The 21,198-nt window shown below is 43.2% G+C and overlaps 1 protein-coding gene across 1 annotated transcript in view; it reads left to right on the top strand.

Annotated features, from left to right (window-relative positions):
* NUP153 (nucleoporin 153) overlaps positions 1-21,198 on the top strand; it is a 52,572-nt gene that overhangs the window by 8,416 nt on the left and 22,958 nt on the right. The window contains exons 2-14 of the mRNA XM_066579403.1: positions 3,775-4,003; positions 5,483-5,734; positions 5,855-5,994; positions 7,084-7,209; positions 8,856-8,972; positions 10,566-10,604; positions 11,666-11,716; positions 14,292-14,444; positions 14,785-14,837; positions 15,368-15,482; positions 15,578-15,697; positions 16,176-16,274; positions 19,528-19,606. Of these exons, the coding sequence (XP_066435500.1) occupies positions 3,775-4,003; positions 5,483-5,734; positions 5,855-5,994; positions 7,084-7,209; positions 8,856-8,972; positions 10,566-10,604; positions 11,666-11,716; positions 14,292-14,444; positions 14,785-14,837; positions 15,368-15,482; positions 15,578-15,697; positions 16,176-16,274; positions 19,528-19,606 (1,573 nt within the window). The remainder of the gene's footprint in view (positions 1-3,774; positions 4,004-5,482; positions 5,735-5,854; positions 5,995-7,083; positions 7,210-8,855; positions 8,973-10,565; positions 10,605-11,665; positions 11,717-14,291; positions 14,445-14,784; positions 14,838-15,367; positions 15,483-15,577; positions 15,698-16,175; positions 16,275-19,527; positions 19,607-21,198) is intronic.

Here is a 21,198-nt window from a genome sequence, read left to right as displayed (position 1 = left end):
CCTAATAGTCGTTGGCTTGTTCACTTATCGTTACCGATTTGTTCATTCGCTCTCGGTCACTCATAGTAACATAGTATGTAAGGCCGAATGAAGACAATGTCCATCTAGTCCAGCCTGTCTATCCTACTGTGTTGATCCAGAGGAAGGCAAAAAACCCCAAGGCCAGAAGCCAATTAGCCCTTTTGGGGGGAAAATTCCTTCCCGACTCCCTAATGGCAATCAGACTGTTCCCTGGATCAACCCCTAATAGTTCCTACCTGCCTATATACCAGGATTGACACTTAACCTAATATTTATATCCTGTAATATCCTTCTTCTCCAGAAAGACATCAAGTCCCCTTTTAAACTCCTCTATGGATTTTGCCATCACCACTTCCTCCGGCAGAGAGTTCCACAGTCTAACTGCTCTTACAGTAAAGAATCCTCTTCTATGTTGGTGATGAAACCTACTTTCCTCTAATCGTAGCGGATGTCCTCTTGTTACCGTCGCGGTCCTGGGTGTAAACAGATCTTGGGAGAGATCCTTGTATTGTCCCCTCATGTACTTATACATGGTTATTTGGTCGCCTCTTAACCTTCTTTTTTCTAGAGTAAATAGTCCCAATTTTGATGCCTCTCTGGGTATTCCAGTCCCGTCATTCCATGTATTAGTTTAGTTGCCCTTCTTTGAATCCCCTCAAGCACTGTGACATCTTTCCTGAGCACCGGTGACCAGAACTGTACGCAGTATTCCATGTGAGGCCTGACAAGTGCCTTAAATAGTGGGAGGATAATGTTCTTGTCCTTCGCCCCTATACCTCTTTTAATGCACCCCAAGACTTTATTTGCCTTTGCAGCAGCTGACTGGCATTGGTTACTCCAGTTTAGTCTATTATCCACTAGTACCCCCAGATCCTTTTCCATATCACTTTTCCCTAGCGGTACCCCATTAAGTGAATATTGGTGACATCCGTTTCTCCTGCCCATGTGCATAGTCTTACATTTTTCAACATTGAACTTCATTTGCCCTTTTCCTGCCCAAGCCCCCAGCTTATCTCGGTCCGTTTGTAGCCGCACATTGTCCTCCGTTGCATTAATTATATTGTATAATTTTGTGTCATCTGCAAATATTGATATTTTGCTGTGCAGCCCCTCTATCAGGTCATTGATAAATATATTGAACAGAATGGGGCCTAATACTAAATCCTGTGGCACCCCGCTAGCGACTGTGGTCCAATCAGAGTACGAACCATTTATTACCACCCTCTGCTTTCTATCATTGAGCCAATTTTTTACCCACTTAGGCCGGCTTCACACGAGCGTGACGGGCTCCGCCTCGTAATATTCCGCAGTGAAGCCCGTCACGGCGCCCCCCAGAGACCCCATACTTACCAGCGGAAGATAGCGTGAAGACGCTTCCCCGCCCCCACCGCCGTCGCGTCATGTGACACGCCCACCGCGTCACGTGACGCGCCGGCCGCGTCATATGACGCGCGGCGGTAGGCGGGGAAGCGTTTTTTCACGCTATCTTCCGCTGGTTGCAGCGGGAGATGGCGTGAATGGACGGCTTCCATTGACTGCAATGGAAGCTGTGAGCGCGTACACCTGCGGCAAATAAAACATGCTGCGGGTGAGGACGGGAGATTTCACGGTGCGAAATTCCGCGGTGGAATTCCGCACCGTGAGCATTGTGCTATTAGGTTCAATAGAACCTAATAGCAGGGGGCAACGCAGCAGATTTTTGCCGCGAATTTACGCGGCGTAAATCCGTTCGTGGGAAGGAGGCCTTACACATGTTTTCGCCCAGTCCGAGCTGCCTCATTTTGTATATTAGCCTATTATGTGGCACGGTGTCAAAGGCTTTAGAGAAGTCCAGATATACAAGATCAATAGATTCTCCCTGGTCCAGCTTAGAGCTTACTTCATCGTAGAAACTGATCAGATTTGTCTGACATGAGCGACCCTTCATGAATCCATGCTGGTGAGGAGTTATTCCCTTAATCTCCTTGAGGTACTCATCGATGGCGTCTCTCAGAATCCCCTCGAAAATTTTTCCCGTTACTGAAGTGAGACTTACTGGCCTGTAATTACCAGGCTCACTTTTGCTCCCTTTTTTGTAGATTGGAACCACGTTGGCAATGCGCCAATCCAATGGTACTACACCGGTCTTGATAGTGTCTAGAAATATTAGGTATAGCGGCCTAGCTATCTTGTCATTTAGTTCCTTTAGTATCCTTGGGTGTAATCCATCTGGGCCTGGCGATTTATCAATTTTAGTTTTCTTTAGACGCTTCCGCACCTCCTCCTGCGTTGGGTATGAGATATTTTGTGAGGGGTTCGTTTTATTCCCCTGCATCTTGTGTGGCATTTCCTTTTCTTTGGTGAATACACTTGAGAAAAAACTGTTTAGTAGATTTGCTTTCCCTTCGTCATCATCAATGATTTCTCCTGCATTGTTTTTTAAAGGGCCAGCGCTCTCCCTGCAAATCCTTTTGCTGTTAATGTAGTTAAAAAATAGCTTCGGGTTGTTTTTGCTCTCTTTGGCGATCAGTCTTTCTGCTTCCTCCTTGGCAGTTTTGATCGTATCTTTGCATATTTTGTTTTTTTCCCTGTACGATTTTAGCGCTTCTTCGCTGCCTTTTTGCTTTAGTAGTTTGAACGCTTTCTTCTTTTCGTTTATTGCCCCTCGTACCGTCTTGTCGAGCCACATTGGTTTCCTTTTAGCTGAGTTTCTTTTATTTTTAAAGGGAATGAACTGCTCACATGAGGCGATTAGGATCCTTTTAAACTTTTCCCATTTGTCCTCTGTACTGATATTTTTGAGGATGTTGTCCCATTTAATGTTACCAATAGTAGTTCTAAGCTCATCAAATTTTGCTTTACTAAAGTTTAGTTTCTTTGTCACTCCCTGATAAAGCTTCCTATTGATTGACAGCTGGAAGTTGATTATTTTGTGGTCACTGTTCCCCAAGTGCCCCTCAACCTGCACCCCCGTTATACCTTCCGGTTTGTTAGTACTAGGTCCAGAATGGCCCTCCCTCTTGTTGGTTCCTGCACAAGTTGGTTCAGGTAATTGTCTTTAATTACTCTCAAGAACTTATCACCCCTGTGAGATTTGCAGGTTTCGTTCTCCCATGTTATATCTGGGTAATTAAAGTCCCCCATGATAATTACTTCGTTTCGCTTTGACACCTCTTCTATCTGCCTTAGTAGTAAGTCTTCAGTTTCTTCTGTTGCTTTTGGTGAATGTGAATAACTGAGTGATTTATCGTGTGATCGACCCAGCGATGTATCTGCCTGTATAAACGGGTTGCCCGAGCTAGCGGTGACATCGTTCGCACGTTCATAGAAGAATCGTTCGGTGTAGATGGACTGTTGGACAAGGTTCTCTGCACAATTTTTCCTATAATTAATAATTTCCTAAACTTACTTGAGTACCAAAAGTTTTCCGAAGAGTCGTCCTGTCCGTGGTTCTTCCTGGCTGTAGCCCACTATTCAGTGCTGTCTACTCTATTTCGACATACACATTTAGAAGCGTTTGTCTGTAAAAACGTCGCATTCCGATAATCTCGGCGTATTGATATGTGCAGCTTTCCCTAAGTCCTCTGTGTAGCAGAATTGTTGCTTCAGAAGGCCGGACATTGGTTCGCCCGGCATTACTAGAGGATTTGCATTTCCAGGAGGGGTAAAGTAGGCGTCATTTTATGGGAAAGCATTAAACTTAATGAAGTTTCCAGTATTATATACCAAATTCCTGATTGTTTCCTGACTTGTTCCCTTTCTCATCTCATCCAGGGGCTTATCAGTCGTGTCACAGACACTGTAAAGAGCATTGTTCCTGCTTGGCTGCAGAAATATTTTAACAAGGAGGAAGAGGTCCCTAATAGAACCTCAAATTTTCATCGTATTGAAGACCATGTTGATGATGAACAAAACGAAGAGCAGAGTCAAACCTATGTTCAGGATGACCTGCCTAACACTGCAGATGGCAGAATCACTCCAGAGCCTGTTCGGACCCAGGAAGGTAAGTCAAGTGACCCGAGATTAACCCTTTCTAATCCACTGACCTCTTCAGACATTATGATTTAAGACTGTACAGCTCCGATGTTGGAAGACGTTCGTTGGGGTTCTTACTGTATATTGCCAGCCTCTTTGCTCTTGGAACCTATCCAATGTGTCAACTCATGCAGTATTGGCTTTAGCCAGCATATAGCGCTGTTGTATAACGGCAGAAAGAGTAAGCCCCCTAGGAAAACCAGGATGCAAATTGGATTGGAAAGGGTTAAAGGAGCTGCTCAAATGTTGGTATTGCCAAAACTCCTAGAAGTATGTGAGAATTAAAGTGTCTGGCTCAGGCAAAACAACATTGGAGAAATGAGTTCCCAGTTCTGTGGGGAGGTGTTGGTAGTACTAGTTCTCCTTAAGTCGGGCTCTCGCAAAAATGAGATGGAGATGGAGATGGAGATGGAGATGGAGATGGAGATGGAGATGGAGATGGAGATGGAGATGGAGATGGAGATGGAGATGGAGATGGAGATGGAGATGGAGATGGAGATGGAGATGGAGATGGAGATGGAGATGGAGATGGAGATGGAGATGGAGATGGAGATGGAGATGGAGATGGAGATGGAGATGGAGATGGAGATGGAGATGGAGATGGAGATGGAGATGGAGATACCCTATTGTTTTTTATGGGTGTGTCCGGAACACAGTACATACACAATTACTTTGTGTATCTGTGGTGATGTTCGCGCATCTCAATAGATAAAAGGGAATGTTAAAAAAAAAACAAGAAGCCAGTGCAGTACAGCATGCGTAAAATTGCGACAATAGTTTCCCATGCCGGTAAAACTGATTTTTGTGGGCCCAGCCCTAGGCCGAATGTCCACGGACGGATTTTCGCTGTGGAATTCACGACCAGACGCAGTTTGCAATTTCCGCAGCAATGTTCGTAGACCTGCTGGGTTAAGAGTCTCCCCTGCCCACGAGCGGAAATCAACTGCGATTCTTCCATTCATGGGGGGAGAATCGCAGCATGTTCTAATCTGTGCAAAAAATTGCAGTCACTGGAAGTCGTCCGTTCTACAATACTTCTGCAGTAAGCACTGAGCCAGTGCAGGCGTGTCATGCCCTGCACTGCGCCTGCTCAACGGCTGAGACACTTGTGGCGGATCCAGACAGGTGAGTATGGGTCACTGGGGGGCATTGGATCTGATTCCGCTGCAAGATTTTACAGTTGGAATCTGACCCGGCCGTGGGCATGAGGCCTTAGTCAGTTTGTGTAGGGAGTCTTATAGGCAATGCCTGATGGGGATAAGAATATGCGCACTGGCTTGAGGTGTCTGTAGTGTCAGGTAACTTGTAAGCCGATGTACAACCTATTAAAGAAGGAAGAGCTCACATTGTTGTGGTTATGTATGTGTAAATTGTTACAGATTTGGAATATAGGCATGAAGTCTGCCAGGCTGAAGATTTTCTCTGTTGATTTTGTTAACCTTTGCAGATCAGTCAACAAGTCGCCTGACGTTAAATCTTTCTGACGTATTAACCCGACCTTCACTACACAGAGCTAACCTAAACTTCAACATCTTGGATTCTCCAGCACTTAATTGCCAACCCTCGACTTCTTCTACCTACCCTATTGGCACTTCTTCTAGCTTTTCATTGGTGAAGGAAATAAAAGATTCTACCTCTCAGCACGACGATGATAACATTTCCACCACCAGTGGTTTTTCCTCACGGGCATCTGATAAAGGTAAAAGTGGCTTTGGGTTCATTTTTAGTCCTTGATGTTTTGATTGGATTTTTATATGCTTTTATATAGTGAATTAAATTATTGATTTGAAACTTTTTTTTCCCCCCGCCATTTTACCAGATATTACTGTCACAAAAAGTTTGAATCCACCACATCTGTGGTCTCCTGAGACTGATCGTCCACATGTTTCACATAACTCCTCTGTGAACAACTCTAGGAGGCCAACCTTTAACCTTTCTACATTTGGAACCCTGTCACCGGTACGCTCTTATGTTTAATGCTTCGCTTTGTATGAAATGTATCATAACTGTTATTGCCTGGTCATTTCAATGGAATTAATGCAGCACTCAGCAAAGCTTTAAAGGAAACATTTGGAAAAGTATTCTCTTGGTAGTTCCTGCTTGTATGCTAGAATTTGGAAAACAATGCAATTATTTACTGCCACCATCGTCTGACAGCCGCACGCTGAATGCAGAGGGCCGGTCGGATTCCGACTGTGAGATTCTCGTAGCCCCTGCAGTGACCTCCGGCTTAGCTGTCCGGAGTCTTCGCCCTGCGGATGTGCGGGCTGGCGTAGTACAGACCTGGCGCGTCAGGCTCACACTGAAATGGGACATGCGGGTCATTTTTTATAGTGCGAGTTTTCCGATCAATATCGCGGCTGTCTGCATTGGTTTGCGTAAACCAATGCAATCCTATGGAAGTGTTAACGGTGGAATTTCCGCGCATGTGCATTCGGCCATAATTTGTTTTTCTGTCAACGTAGTTGTGCGAGTGCTCATTTTTTGCAGGAAGTCCTGTAGTTACTTTTGTAGTACATATAGCTTTTTATTGTACACTTTTTATTTTTTTTTCTTGGAGACAGTGACCAAAAAAGGCCGTTCAGGTGTTTTTGGTTTTTTCTTTTTTCTGTGATGTTCACCGTATGGGGTAAATAATGTGTTCCGTCGATGTTCAATTAACACAGCTATATAAAATTAAACAAGTACCGGCCACTACACAGAGGTTGGCGCGAAGGCTTCCGCTCCGACCTCTATTTGCGCCGCTGACAGCATGTGCCCGCTCAGCTGATCGGTCAGGGTCCGAGCGATGGACCCCAGCCGATCAGCTATTGATGACCCCCCCCCCCCCCCCCCATGCCCCCATACAAACCCCAACTCCCCAAGATGTAAATGTATGTGCTGGAGCTTTTAGGGGTTAAAGGACGCTGTCAAGTAGATGGTAATTTTGATGATTTTGCTCAATTGCTGGTTGTTAAAATCTCAACCTGTTGCTTTGTCGAATTAATTAAGCTGTGTATTAGAGGAAAATGTAGTAATTTTATATAACTTCTCTGCACTTGTATTCAGTCTCTTGGACATTCATCAGTCTTAAGATCCAGCCAGCTTGGGGATTCTCCCTTCTATCCTGGAAAGACAACTTATGGAGGTGCAGCCGCTGCACGGACACCAAGACTGCGCAGCACTCCGTATCAGGTAAATGGACAGGACTTTTCACCTTCCAGCAGGGGGAAGCAGTCGTTGACTTAAGGCCCTTTTAGACACAACGAGAATGGCTCAAAGCCATCTTTTGAGCGATTTATTGTTCTGTCTAAATACAGGGACATTGTGCTGCTGATCACTGAATTCTAGCTTGCCAGAATTGAGCGATCAGCAGTTACCAGTGAAGCAAAGCTGCTATCAGCTGGCTGCACTGATAAGATTCTCTCTACCTGTGTCCTGCTGTGAATTTACAGTGGGCACACTGGCAGTCAGAGCTGACTGCCAGTGGAGAACACTATAGCTGTTTGCATATGCAAAGCAGCTGTATTCTATTAGTGACAAATGACTGTGTCTCGCTGTGCCTGCATATTCTATAGTAGCCAATTGGCAACTACAAAGTATGCAAAGATGATCGCTCAAAACTATCGTTTGAGCTGCTTTTGAGCGATCCTCTATCAGTGTAAAGGGGGTATTACCCAAATCTTGAGGTTTGCCACATTTTTAAAACTCTACTGACCTTTTAGAACATTCTATTTTTTTTCCCCGTTTTGCTCCAACACTTTGTCATATAAAAGGCATTTTTGAAGAGGAACACGATAGAATCCTAAGCTGTACTTTGGAGGCACAAGTTGTTTTTGTTGGTCCTTCGTTATATGGTCAGAGCAGCAGCTGGAGAAGAGATCTGCGGCTACTTGTGTTTACAGTTTGTGTTGCCCTTGGTTTGGCTTCATCTGTTCAGCACCTGCTGTCTGCTTGTTACTTGTAGGACGTCTTCTGGACCGATTTTTGGTTTAGCAGCAAGAGGATTTTTATCTTTGATTCTGGTTTCGTAAAGTTGAAGTCTTTGATAATTTGATCTAGTTTACATGTCGTTGACTAATAACTGCACACATTAGCGTGAAGGCTTACTTAGTGAAGTAAAATACTAAGCCTTTTGCTTTGGGTGTGAAATAAGTATTTGAACTGACATTTTTCAATTTTATAGCCTGAAAAAATGGCAATAAAGGGAAATGAAGCTGGAAATAAAAGAATCGGATGGGTGGTGTTTGTTTAGAAGGCTGCAGCGCTAGTTTGTCGTACAAGCTCGTGACCAGGTGCTGATTGCTGGCTGCAGCAGTGATGTTACTGCCGCAGCCGGGCAGTAGCTGTCTTGATTTTAGTAGTCTCCTTGCAACAAGAATACTTAGGCTAATTCACATGGGCAAACGCGATATCGGGGCGTAAAACTGGGACTGATATCGCACTCGGGAATGTACTATGTTACTGTGGATGCGAGACATTTGTGTTAAAAACAAAGGCCATGCAATGTTTTTTCTAGCCCCATTGAAAACAATGGGCTAGGCGTTCCGAAGTAACACACAAATAAATATAGAACATGGCGCAATTTTTCTTTTCCTGTGATGTGGCGAAAAAGTCGCTCATGTATCTGACCGCATTCAAAAGAATGGGGATTATATTCATGTGAGATTTGTGTGTCTTGTATCATAAAAGTATTGTGTAATTTTTCTCAGCTGTTAAAAAGCGGCCTTACAGACAGCAGATTTTCACCTCTATTGACTTCCTTTGTCTTGGAATCTGTCTTGCCCGGAATGTCATCGGTGCATCACTTTTATCATTTTTTAATTTCCTTTTTACTGTAGGCACCTGTAAGAAGACAAGTGAGACCCAAGCCAGCGACTAATCAGTCTTACGGTGTTATAAGCACCACAGCACGGAGAATTCTGCAGTCTTTGGAGAAGATGTCAAGCCCTCTGGCGGTAAGTTGCCAACTGCTATTACCGCTCACTGCATTTACTTCTTTATATGGTTGATTTTGAAACTCCAATGTAGTTGCTGACCCAATTTAAATGAAAGCAAATGTCTGCTGAGGTAAAACAAGGTAAATATTTGATTACTAGCAGAAACTGTTGTAAGCGGTATTCAGCAATACAAAGTGAGTGTTAGATACTTGGTAAAATATGTAACTTTGCATTATAATGTTCTAACTTGTTTTACACCGCTTCAGAGATATGGCTTTACCTGTGGGTCCCCCCTGCTTAGTTCTCTGTTGGTATCCAATGGTTCTGACCTCTATGCTGCGCTGTTTTACTGCTCAGGCACGTTCACTGCCTTCAGATTCTGTAATCGGTTTGTACAGTTGTGGATGTGCAGTTGTCAGTAACTGGCAGTGGGGCATTGTGGGAGATGTAGTTTTTGCACTCCCCAGCAGCCATTTAAATAACTTTGTGCAACTGTGAAGATGGCCGTAAAGCAACAGGTCAGCAAAAGTACTGAAAGTTCAGTTTTCTGATTTAGATGGATGTTTGGAATGATGGCAATAAGGAGAGCTGTTTAGAGAATTTTTGAAAAATTTGCTCAGTCTCTGGGATATCCCTTTTTAAAGCTTTTTAAGGAAATTCAAAATATTAAAGCATGTTGTTTCTTAGTCTGAATCTAATGTGTATGTAATGGAAGATTCAGACTAAGAAATAAGGTAGGTGTATGTATATTATATACACACATATATATTACATGCACGCCTGTTGGTTGTTAGGCCTTATGTCCATGGGTGGTTTCTTATGACCACGTATTTCAAAAAACAATCCCCAAATTTTGCCCCAATTCGACACATTTTTATTTTTTTCCCGCAATATATTAAATGGAACATTTAAAATGAATAAAATGCATTCCACAGAAAACTGATTTGATTTATGTCAGTGTTAATTAAAAGGGAAAAAAAACAAAAAAAAACTCCCCCCCCCCCCCCCCCTTCCCCCCCCCTTTACCCTCCTCTTCCAAGAACTAGAACTAGTGGGAAGGGATTGAATGGAGTTATTTCAGCTGTTTAACCCCTTAACGCTACAGGATGTAAGTTTACAATCAGGCTGCGGGGTACTTAATGCAACAGAATGTCAACTTGCTACCTGTAGATGGCATGGCATCAGAAGCTACGCCTGCGAGAGGTGGCTATGAATGTTGCAACAGCGGGGATAGATAGGAAACAACTATTAGCTTCTTTATACTTCATCATATAACCAGGGAGGAGTGAATGCACACACAAACAATGCTTGCAGCTAATGGTGGTTGTTTACTATGTCTTAGCTACTTAAATAACATCTGCACTGCTCGCTATGTCTCTAGCATCCACTGTGATATATGTATATGTGCTTTAGTGTTAGGAAGCAGAAATTTTAGTTGTCTGTGCCATGTATAGAAGACATGATGGCAAGTTCAGACATCTCTGAGCAAGCTGGGAGTCTTTTTATATATAAACTAGAGAGGAGAAAGCTGGTCATAAACGCAGGATGTAAGTCACATAATGGCCACATATGACGTTATTCTCAAATTTATTTTTTCCCTTCTTATTCCAGGATGCCAGGAGAATCCCATCCATCTCTTCTCCAGGACTGGTGAGTTGTTTAAATATGGCAAATGTCTGATAGCAACTTGAGTTGCTAAGTCAACTCCTGTCCTTTGATAATTAACAGTTTTGTCAGGTCTGTTACATAAAATCTAAATTAAAATCTATTTCATTTCTGGGTGAAAAATACAGTGGGGGGTGAATACATTAGCAAGGCGCTGTAGAGCGAAGAAAGTTCTGCGGTGTTTGGTGTGGTAGAAATGAACTTTGCTTACAGGTTGTGAGCTGAAGATACTTTTAGTCGGGTACATTTTGTTTACTGATTAAAGCATTGTTTTTCACTAAGGTGTTTGATTACTTAAAAGGAAGTAGACTTAGTTCTTCTGCAAGTTCTACATTTCTCCTTTCCCCGAGGCGCACTGAACAGTATAATGTATACGTCCCTCGCTGGGTTAGTAGGCGTTTACGTGGTTTATCACTTGAGTTGACAGCAGGTTCCCTAGCGTTTCTTTAAATGGTTCTGTATCTGAGGATGGCAGACTGTACTTATCACTATACATCATCATTTTTTTTTTTTTCTTATCCCCTTTTTCTTTTTATGATCCGTCTTGTGATGTCACGTTTGTAAACCTTTATGCCATTGTGATAGGTCAGCGTTAGGGGGCTTCTCATTTGTTTGAATTGTTTAAGCCATTAGACGTATCTTGCCTGGTTTTCAGTTCCCAGTTATTATAAAGACCTGTATAAAGGGTCGTCATTGATTTGCAGGAATGCTACCATCCAATAGGTGGCGCTGCAGAGGTGTTCCGTCTAACTTGTTTGCATATATTTCCAAGAGTAGCATGCATGGCTTTATAAGTCTCCTCACTCACCTAGTTGTCTCCTTAAGGAGTGATGATACCCCTCTCGACTCCAGCCTCGGGTGATGCTTTGACCAAATCCTCAATGGGGAAACATGGAAGTGTCAGTATGGAAGTAGTGGGGTTCTCTAATAAAGACGTGGACACCCCTTTTCAATGTGCTTCCTATGTAGTGTGCAATATTGTTTTGTCAAAATACCACTGACTGCAGTCCTAGAATATTAACTCAAAAGAATTATTTTTCGTGCAGTCTCCGGACGTCAGTGTCATTGATACCAATGCTTCATTTAAAAGAAAGAAGGTAAGGATGTTTTTAACTATTACTACAGTGGTAACTCTTTTGTCTTTTTTTTTCTTTTCTTTTTCTTTGTTTTTTGTGATGGGACAATTCCACTAAGACCTCACTTTTTGGTCCTCGAATATTGAGGTTTGAGGTGTAGCTTGACTTGCTGCCTGCTCAACATCAATGCCCGTCTTTAACATTTGTCCTGTTGTAAAGGGTCATGCATTAAATGATCAACTATTTACATTTTTCTTCTGGAATAGTCACTGATCATGCAGGGAACTGGTGCATCTGAACATCGGGTGATTTAAATGCCGCTGTCAGAATTGACAGAGGCACTTAAAGGGTTAATAGCCTCTAACGGCCGATTGCAGCTATTGCACGCGGGTGTCAGCTGTAGTCAACAACTGACGCCCGTGCTGTATGCAGAGGTCGATTTTTTTAGCAGTGGATTTGGTGCAGCAAACTTGCAAATTTTTGTCATATACTTCAGTGAAGAGGCTGAAATCTGCAGCAAATCTGCCACAGCAGCCGTGAGTTTAGAGAGGTGATTTCTTTAGCAGACTTTGAAAATACATTAACAATCCACAATAAATCTACAACCGCAGCTGCAGTGCTTTCTAAAGCAGATTTTACCCCCTGGAATCGCTTCAGAAAACCTGGAGCAAAACAGTCCAACTTTAGGCCTAATGTCCACAGGCAAATTTGAATTGCGGTCGATCTGCAATTCAGGTCACCCATAGAGAGACATGGGCAACCGCAGCCTAAGGAAAGCATGCAGATTTGTTTTGCGGACCTTCAGCATGCTCCATTTTGCTGCCATTCCCGCACAGACTGCTTCCATTGAAGTCAATGGAAGCAGTCTGTTTCGTGGCCTGTCCGTAAATGAATTGCAGACAGGTCGTGGATTCCACGGGAAAGCAGGAAGTTACGAAATTAAAAAATCCTACTGAGCATATGTGGCAGCGCGCCGGCCGGCACTTCCGCACACATTCGCAGTGAAGACCCAGTCAGGTAAGCATGGTCTTATGTTGCGGGCAGGATCTGATTCGAACCGCTTATTGACATGAGGCCTTAGGCCAGATTCACATAAGCGAGTCAGATTCTGCATGCGGGAGACCCGCAGCAGGTTTTTTCCGTAAACCCCTCCGGCGACCTCGCGTACAACACTTAACTGTATTGTCCATGACCACGGAGGCTTGCAGGCAATCATGCGCAGTACAGCTTTTGTTTTTTGCATCTCCCGTGCCGTCGCTGGGTGGTGGCATGGGTACTTGCAGGCCATACGCAATGTTAAATTTGTATGTGCTGCGGGTCAGAAGCCTCCATTGACATCAATGGAGGTAGTCCCTGACGAATATGTGGTAAGATAGAGCATGCTGCAATTATTTATTTTTCTTTTTTTTCCCCTGCGCTTGTGGAATACGCAATTCTTATCTGCTACTGTGAATGAAAATGAGAAAATGCATGCCTTTCAATGCCCACATTTTACCGTGGAATCTGCAATTCAAATCCAGTCGTGTGAGATCGGCCTTAGACCAATTTGTACCCGCTATTCTCTGTGCAGAAGCATTGCCGTGTCCCTCATACTGCAGTCAGTATTGTCGGCCGGCTACAAGACCATATTTCTGGCAGGACAGTGTAGCGTTGTTCCATCGGACACGTGGATGTTACTGCAGTTGTTTGTACTTGCAGCTGTCCCTCACATTGTCCATTCATGAGCTTCTTTGGGCTGTGCACAGCAGCACACAATCTGGAAGTGCTTGACTAATGCATAATGCGCCTGCTAATGTGAAGAATACGGATTTCCTAGATACATTTAACCCTTTCCAATCCAGTGTCGGCCCTCACCCGACATTAAGATTTCCCTGCTTTTCTGAGGTCCGACACGTGTTTCTAACACTATGCAAGACAGCGCTCTGACATGGGATCTATGCAGGGAATTCTTTGTCAGACAAAGGACGGCATGGGATTGGAGGTTGGTTGTTTTCAAAAAATTGCTCGTAAAGTTGCCATGAAAGTTCATTTTTATGTGTTTCTGTTGAGCCATTCCAAAGAATTCAAAATGGGATTTCCTGCGGAAAATAAAGCTGGGCTCCAATGGGTGTAATTTGATTGTGTAATACCACGCATAATAGGCGGTGAATTGAGTCAATGAAAGTACATCGATTCATTCAGACTTGCGTATATTAAAAAAAAAAAAAGCAGCGCAGCATGTTCTATGTTACCGCTTATTACGCACAATAGGGCCCTATTCTCTCTGGGTGTGTATGAAAACACTGTACATAGGCAATAACATTGCGTATGTGCGCTATTTTATACGCATGTTGCTAAGAAACAAAACAGGGCAAGTAAAAACAGGAAGCCGGTGCGTGATGGCGTGTGTGTGATACGCACTTTATACGCAGCGTTTTTACCATATAATCATGTGAGCATGCCCCAAATAAGAGCTGGGAGGTGTGCGGGTAATTGGATTAGGAATGGTTAACTAGAAATTAATGTTACTCACTCATTGAATCTTTGCAGATTTTTATGTTTTGCATTACGGTAGAAGTAACAACTCGGGTTAATAGATGATTTTCCCATGTTTTAGGTGGAAGCCTCCTACCCTCCAGTTAAGAAGCTTGTCACACCAAAATCCATCTCGGTTTCAACGAATGCGTCTTTGTACATAAAACCTTCATTAACGCCATCGTCTACAGCAAGTGCAAGCTCGCGCAAACCCCAAGGGAGTGAACAGCACAAAGTGAGTGTCCCGAAGAAGTTTTATTTTCTTCTTTTAGAATGAGGAGGGGGGGGGGGGGGGGTAAACTGACTGATCCTGTAAGTTAATAGGATGCATATGAACCGAAGCCATAAATGTAGTATGGAGAAAGCCTTACCTGTACAGACTAAAAAACTTGAGTCTGTACAGGTAAATTTGACTTCCACAACTTTGATGCAGTAGCAACAGCTGCATCACGTCGTATGAGTAGCACAACCGTTGGCAGATGTTCTGCAACTGGATTCAGTGTTCCCCTTGCTAGAATCAACAGGACTTTGTTTTGAAAAGGTTTTGTAATGTATTGTGTAATATTTAATTACAGGAACCCCCCAAATATCATACCCCTGATGCACCGACACGACAACTCACAGACAGGTTAGTATGGCAATACGTTTTCATTAATTCCTTAATTTTATATTCAAAGGTTTTGTCTTTGTCAGGCCGCTTTCACATCTGCGTTGGAACCTCCCTCGTAGATCTGGTACAAAATACCAGAAGAGAAAAACTGCATGCCGTGTTTTTCTTCTGCTAAAAGCCTGGCAGTTGTCGGAGAGTGAACAGCACCATCTGGTTCTGCCCTGAGACAGAGCCGCTTAGCCATGAACGGAGCAGGAAAGCGGGATGTGAAACCACCCTAACATCTTTGTTCTGAGTTGGTTTGCACATGCGCCTGGGATGTTAAAGCTCTTATAGGTAGTGTGAAATTTGTTAAATTGGCCAAAAAAAATTGCAATTTGGTAAACCTAAAACCCCGAGGTACATTGAAGTGTAGTCAGTAGCACAGAGTTTCACGGAATATATCTACAATTACATCAGTTACATTACTACAAGGGGTTAAAGTTTGTCATTGGCTTTCTTTTATATTGCTGCCTTGTAGATAATGATTTTGCTTTTGCGTTCCACAGCCTCTCCTACCCCAAGTTCAGTACTCCCGCATCTAATGGCTTTCCTTCCGGTAGAGGTGGAGGCAAAATAATGAGGGAGAGAGGATCCCATTATACAACAAAGTTACCAGATGAGGTATGTTGTGTGCCCCTCTATCCCCTTCTTGTTTTATACTTTCATCATTTGCTCTCACTGACACATTGATGGTCATTGTCTGCCTTCCCTTTTAGGATGTGGAAGCTCCCGATTTGCCAGAGATATCTTTACCGATAAGCACCACTGCACTTCCAAAAATTTCCTTTGGTCTCCAGACTAAGACTACACCGCCTCCTCCATCTGTTTTTAGCACAGTAAGTTTCTTTCGCTTTTGGTTTTGAAATGGAATATAGGGGAGTTGTGCCAAAATGTAGTTATCCCCAACTAAAGCATAGGGGGACTCCCAGTGATTACAAGAACAGGGGTCCCAGGTATTTCTGAATGAGGACGACTGCTGTAATCCTTTCAATCGGACTTCTGAGAATAGCAGAGAACTTGAAGTCCGTATCTCCTGCAGCCCCACCGAAATGAATGGAACGTCAGCATGCACGCTTGATCGCTGCTCCAGTTATTAGGGGGCCTCCAGTTTGACAGCACATGCTATTTAGGAGTTCATATATGGCACATGATCTGACTGTATACAACTGTCTGTCCTTTGTGTAGTTTTGTGTTGCATGCGACTTCTGTCTGGCTTTTTTTCCTCTCATTTTGTAAAGTGAATTTTAGTAAAGATGGTAATGGTCAGTGCGACTTGTTGAAAAGCACAAACTGACATGTTGTTCTTCCTGGCAGGCGCAGGTCACCAGCTCCACCAATAAAAATCCCGAGTTCACATTTTCATCTCCCATTGTAAAATCAACTGAATCCAATGCACAATCTCCTGGGTCATCTGTAAGTAATAAGAACCAATATCGCGCGTTGTAGAATATCTGCCGTAGCGTTTCTCATTGACAGACGCTTTGTTTTGGGTCTAAACTGTGTATGTGGCCTAATATTGTAACCCTGTGCTGAACTAGGGATTTCAAATAGATGGTTGTACTTGAGAAGAGTCTCATTGTTGGGCATGACTGCTCGAGTATTTAGTGCTATAAGTTTTATCACACAAAGTTAAGAATTGTTAAATATTTGACACCTTGGTTAAACTCCTCATGACCACATATATTAGCAGGCTTTCTTCTGGAGCCAGTTCATTCCCATGATGAGTCTTTAGCTCTGTACGTTCCTGCACACTGGTTTTCGCAGGTCTGTTACGCTAACATCCGAGTCCTGTAGTGTGTCGGGAACGTGAAATCACGAGTTCCTTGATGTCCACTACAGTTTTAAGGCAAGGGCGGATCGGATTCCGCATGTGGATTTCTGCAGCGGGAGATAGTGGATGTAATGGTTTTTATGCATGGATTCACTGCGGATCATCCATGTGCTAAATAATCCTCAACCCCACCTCCCAGCCTTTTCCCCACCTCCCTAATTGAGTTTTACCTTCAAATCCAGAATTGTATTTGAGGATGCACTGAGGATTGTCCGCATCCATTTACTTCTATTGAGCCCGTCCGCACGGAAATAGAGCATACGGCAACTTGTTTTCTGCCGCAAATGGTCTGCAAATAAATCCGCATGCTTAAATTTAGTTGTGGATGCCAATGCTTCCTAATGGGCACTTTCAATCAAATCCGCCTGTGGACATTATCCACATGTCATAATAGAAAAAAGGGGGGGAGGTTGGGGGTTGGGGACCGGGGACGGATGGACGAACGAACTTGAAAGAGGCAATACTTCCCTCTCCTGGCTTCCCACATGTCCAGCCCAGCACCTGTGTTCTGACCTCTGGGTCTGTGTTTACAGGCTGCTGCAGCCAATTATAGGTCTCTGGTCAGTATGGGCTGCAGCAGCAGCTTGTGACATCCTGTAAACAGACCCAGTGGCCAGAACATGGGGGCTGTGCTAGCCATGTGGGAAGCCGGGAGAGGGGAGTATAGCTGCTTTTATGTTTGGGTATAGGGATCGGGGATCTTACGAAGAAGAAAAGAAGAAAAAAAAACTTTGACAACCCCTTGAAATGTTCAGCAAGGGAGATTGCACATGGTCTGCAGCGAAATGTCTAAAATTAATGGAAGAGCATGTCTGTGGTTTGCTTTAACAATACACTGTTCTGAGCACTCTTCTGTTTATTGTTTATGTATCGAAGAGTACTGAAGCATTTAACCCCTTAACGACCAATGACGTACCTGGTACGTCATGGAGCGTCGGGGTATGTATGAAGAGAGGTTGCGTGGCAACCTCTCTTCATACAGTGCGGGCATCAGCTGTTTATAACAGCTGACACCCGCGGGCAATAGCCGCGAGCGGCCGCGCGGCCGATCGCGGCTATTAACCATTTAAACGCCGCTGTCAATTCTGACAGCGGCATTTAAATTCCCCGAACGATGTTCGGGGGTCCCGCGCGGCCCCCCCCGCGGTGAGATCGGGGGAGCCGTGCACGTATCATGGCAGCCGGGGGCCTAATGAAAGGCCCCAGGGCTGCCTTAGCAGACTGCCTATCAAGCCGTCCCCGTGGGGTGGCTTCATAGGCTGCCTGTCAAAAAGCAGTATGACGTAATGCTATAGCATTACGTCATACTGCAGGAGCGATCAAAGCATCGCATCTTAAAGTCCCCCAGGGGGACTTCAAAGTAAAGTAAAAAAAAGAATCAATAAAGTTTTTTTTTAATTGAAAAAAAAAAAAAGTTGTAAAAGTTTAAATCACCCCCCTTTTGCCATATCTATTATTAAAAAATCTAAATAATAAATTAAAAATATGTATTTGATATCGCCGCGTCCGTAAAAGTCCGATCTATCAAAGTAGCACATAATTTTTCCCGCACGGTGAACGTCGTCCGAAACAAAAAATGAAGAACGCCAGAAATGCACTTTTTTAGTTACCCTGTCTCCAATAAAAAACGCAATAAAAAGCGATCAAAAAGTCGTATGTATTCCAAAATGGTACTATCAGAAACTACAGGACATCCCGCAAAAAATGATACCTTGCTCAACTACGTCGACGGAAAAATAAAGTTATCGCGCGCACAAAATGACGACAGAAAATAATTGAAAAAAATTTTATGTCTTTAAAAAAAAAAAAGAGTAGTATAGTAAAAAAAAACCTAAACAAGTTTGGCATCGTAGTAATCGTACCGACCCATAGAATAAAGTTATCATGTCGTTTTTGTTGCCATTTGTGCGCCGTAGAAGCAAGACGTACTAAAAGATGGCAAAATGTCGGTTTTTTTCCATTTTACTCCACTTAGAATTTTTTAAAAGTTTTTCAGTACATTATATGGTACTTTAAATAGCACCATTGAAAAATACAACTCATCCCGCAAAAAACAAGCCCTCATACAGTGACGTGGATGGATAAATAAAGGAGTTATGATTTTTTTAAAGGGGGGAGGAAAAAACGAAAATGGAAAACGAAAAATGGCCGCGTCATTAAGGGGTTAAATGAGTACAGATAAAGTAACTGGACCTTGAAGTAGTAATGTTTTCCTTTATCCACTCCCCAAATATATGCAGGGGTGATGAGTTTGATCTCCCTGGGTCCCGCTCCCAGTAAATAATTTGCTGGTTCTGTCATGACCAATTGTAGCCTGCCAGGCAATTTCATGTACATTGGCCTATTGTAGGAATAATGTAGCCTTTCATGGTGGCCAGTCAGGTGATTGGCCATCAGTGTAAGGGCTCTCACACAGTGTATTTTTGCTACGCGCCGTACATATCTCACATACTGAAGCGCGCAGCCAGTTCGCACATTGGATCATATCTGTAAAATCATAGTCTACTCAACACTATTATCCTCCAGTGACTACTTAAACATTTCAGCCATATCAAGAAGCCTTGTATATGTGAGTGCATGTTGCAACCCGCTTTAAGCCCCCTGATTCATCTTCAGTGTTATGCCGTCTAACATGAAGAGGGACTTTATCCATGAGCATGTTATATGGTCTACCTTTGTATTCCTTACTGGTTACTAGGTTGCCAGTATTTTTACATTAATGATTTTGTTTAGAAAAGTCATCAACTCTCTCAAATCTTCTTTTTATTTCTTAACTATATATATATATATATATATATTTATTCATTCGAGACTTAAGTGTGTTTCTGTTCGCAGGTTGGCTTTACATTTAGTGTGCCGGCTATGAAAGTATCACCCCTCCCTTCCCAGAGTTACCCCTCCACCAACAGTCCTGGTAAGTACTATGAAGAGCTGTATATGATGTTTAATTGCGACTTGATAGTGACATATGACCATTGTACCAATACACAGGTTCTTTCCCACCTCTGCATTAGATGTCATACATGTATTTCAGAGTCATGCAACTGCACAGACTTGTATTGCAATCTGTGTGTCTCCGTTTTGCAAAAATTGTACATTTGTGATGCCGCACACATTGGTGATAAGCACTGGCCAATCTGAAGTACACCGTGTGCATTAGATAGTTACAAGATTGCTGCAGCCATTTTGGATTGCCGAAAACATGGTTTGAAAGTGGTGGATCAGAGGGGTGACAGAAGAACTGCAAGTAACATAGCCCCCAGGATTTTGTAGCAAATCCTCAAACTGCTTAGAGGTAGACGGTTGTAGTTGACGTATGGGCTTGGCTGTCTGCTTAGTAGAGAAGCAGTCTGACAGCTGAGCCCACCTCTGTATACAGCTCTCTGACTTCAAGTAAAAGGGGGTTTTACCGTGAAACACATCATTGTTGGACATAAAAGTCAAGTTTATTAGCCCCCAAGATTGGGCGACCAGCTTAGGGTTTCTGTTTTTCACATATGCATAATCAAGCGCTGTCTTCACTTTGTGGATAGCATAACCTGGACCATCAGCTTTTCACAAAGTGTCTCTTTGCTTTAAGTAGCCACTCAACAAGTACCCACTGATTTATGAACCCCCAAAAAAAGCTCTGCCCTTACATATTTTTTCTGTACCACATACCTGCACTATAGTTTTTGGCAAACTTAAACATATTTTGTGTGTGTGGCCCTCGTCCCATTGCCTTTCATCGGTTTGTTCCAAATGGACAATCTCTTTCCAATGCAATACTACTAAGGCTCATGGCCATCGTAAATTGTGGTCCTTAGGGGGTCTGGGGTCATTGTGCGTTACCTGAATAACCTTTTGACTAAGATTTGCACGGCTGTATGTGTTGTAAGATGCAATGGATAGCAAATGGACACTCGTCAATGCTGTCCAATCTGCACGAACCATGCGCATTGCATATACTACTCTCATAAATGAAAATGGGTGGGAATAGGACATACACTGCCCTCTGTGGAAACAAACAGGCATGTGAAAGGCCACTTAGGCTATAATGGAGTCGTGCTCTGTCTGGAATGAGTACACAGCCCCGATTTATATGACCAGTGAATAAGCCCCAACGGCTGACACCCAACAGTTCTAGAAATTATAGCACTTAAAAATCATGATTTTCAGTGTTGCAGTTTTCCCTATATAAAGGCAGAGGGCTAAACCACCACTAATTAGATATACCGCAATAAAACAATAAGTCATGCAGTGAAAAACCCAATATAGATGTTATCCGTACATTGGATGGACTTTCTTTCACAACAATGTAACATCTGGTAAGAACATGGTGCAGTCGCTCTGTGAATAACCTTAAAGGTCAGATCTCCCTGCTTTGTTCTGATAAGAAACAGTCCTGTACTTGGCACAAAATATATGGTTCCTATATAAATAATCACGATCTGAAAGCAGCCTAAAGTTGTAATCGTACACCTTAGCTGCTGTAGTAACTTATAAATATCCCTTTGCTCCTGGGTA

Source organism: Eleutherodactylus coqui, chromosome 9 (assembly GCF_035609145.1).
Source record: "Eleutherodactylus coqui strain aEleCoq1 chromosome 9, aEleCoq1.hap1, whole genome shotgun sequence".
NCBI classification, from domain to species: Eukaryota; Metazoa; Chordata; class Amphibia; order Anura; family Eleutherodactylidae; genus Eleutherodactylus; species Eleutherodactylus coqui.
Note: the sequence above shows the minus strand (reverse complement) of the source record. Positions and strands in the feature narration are given on the sequence as shown.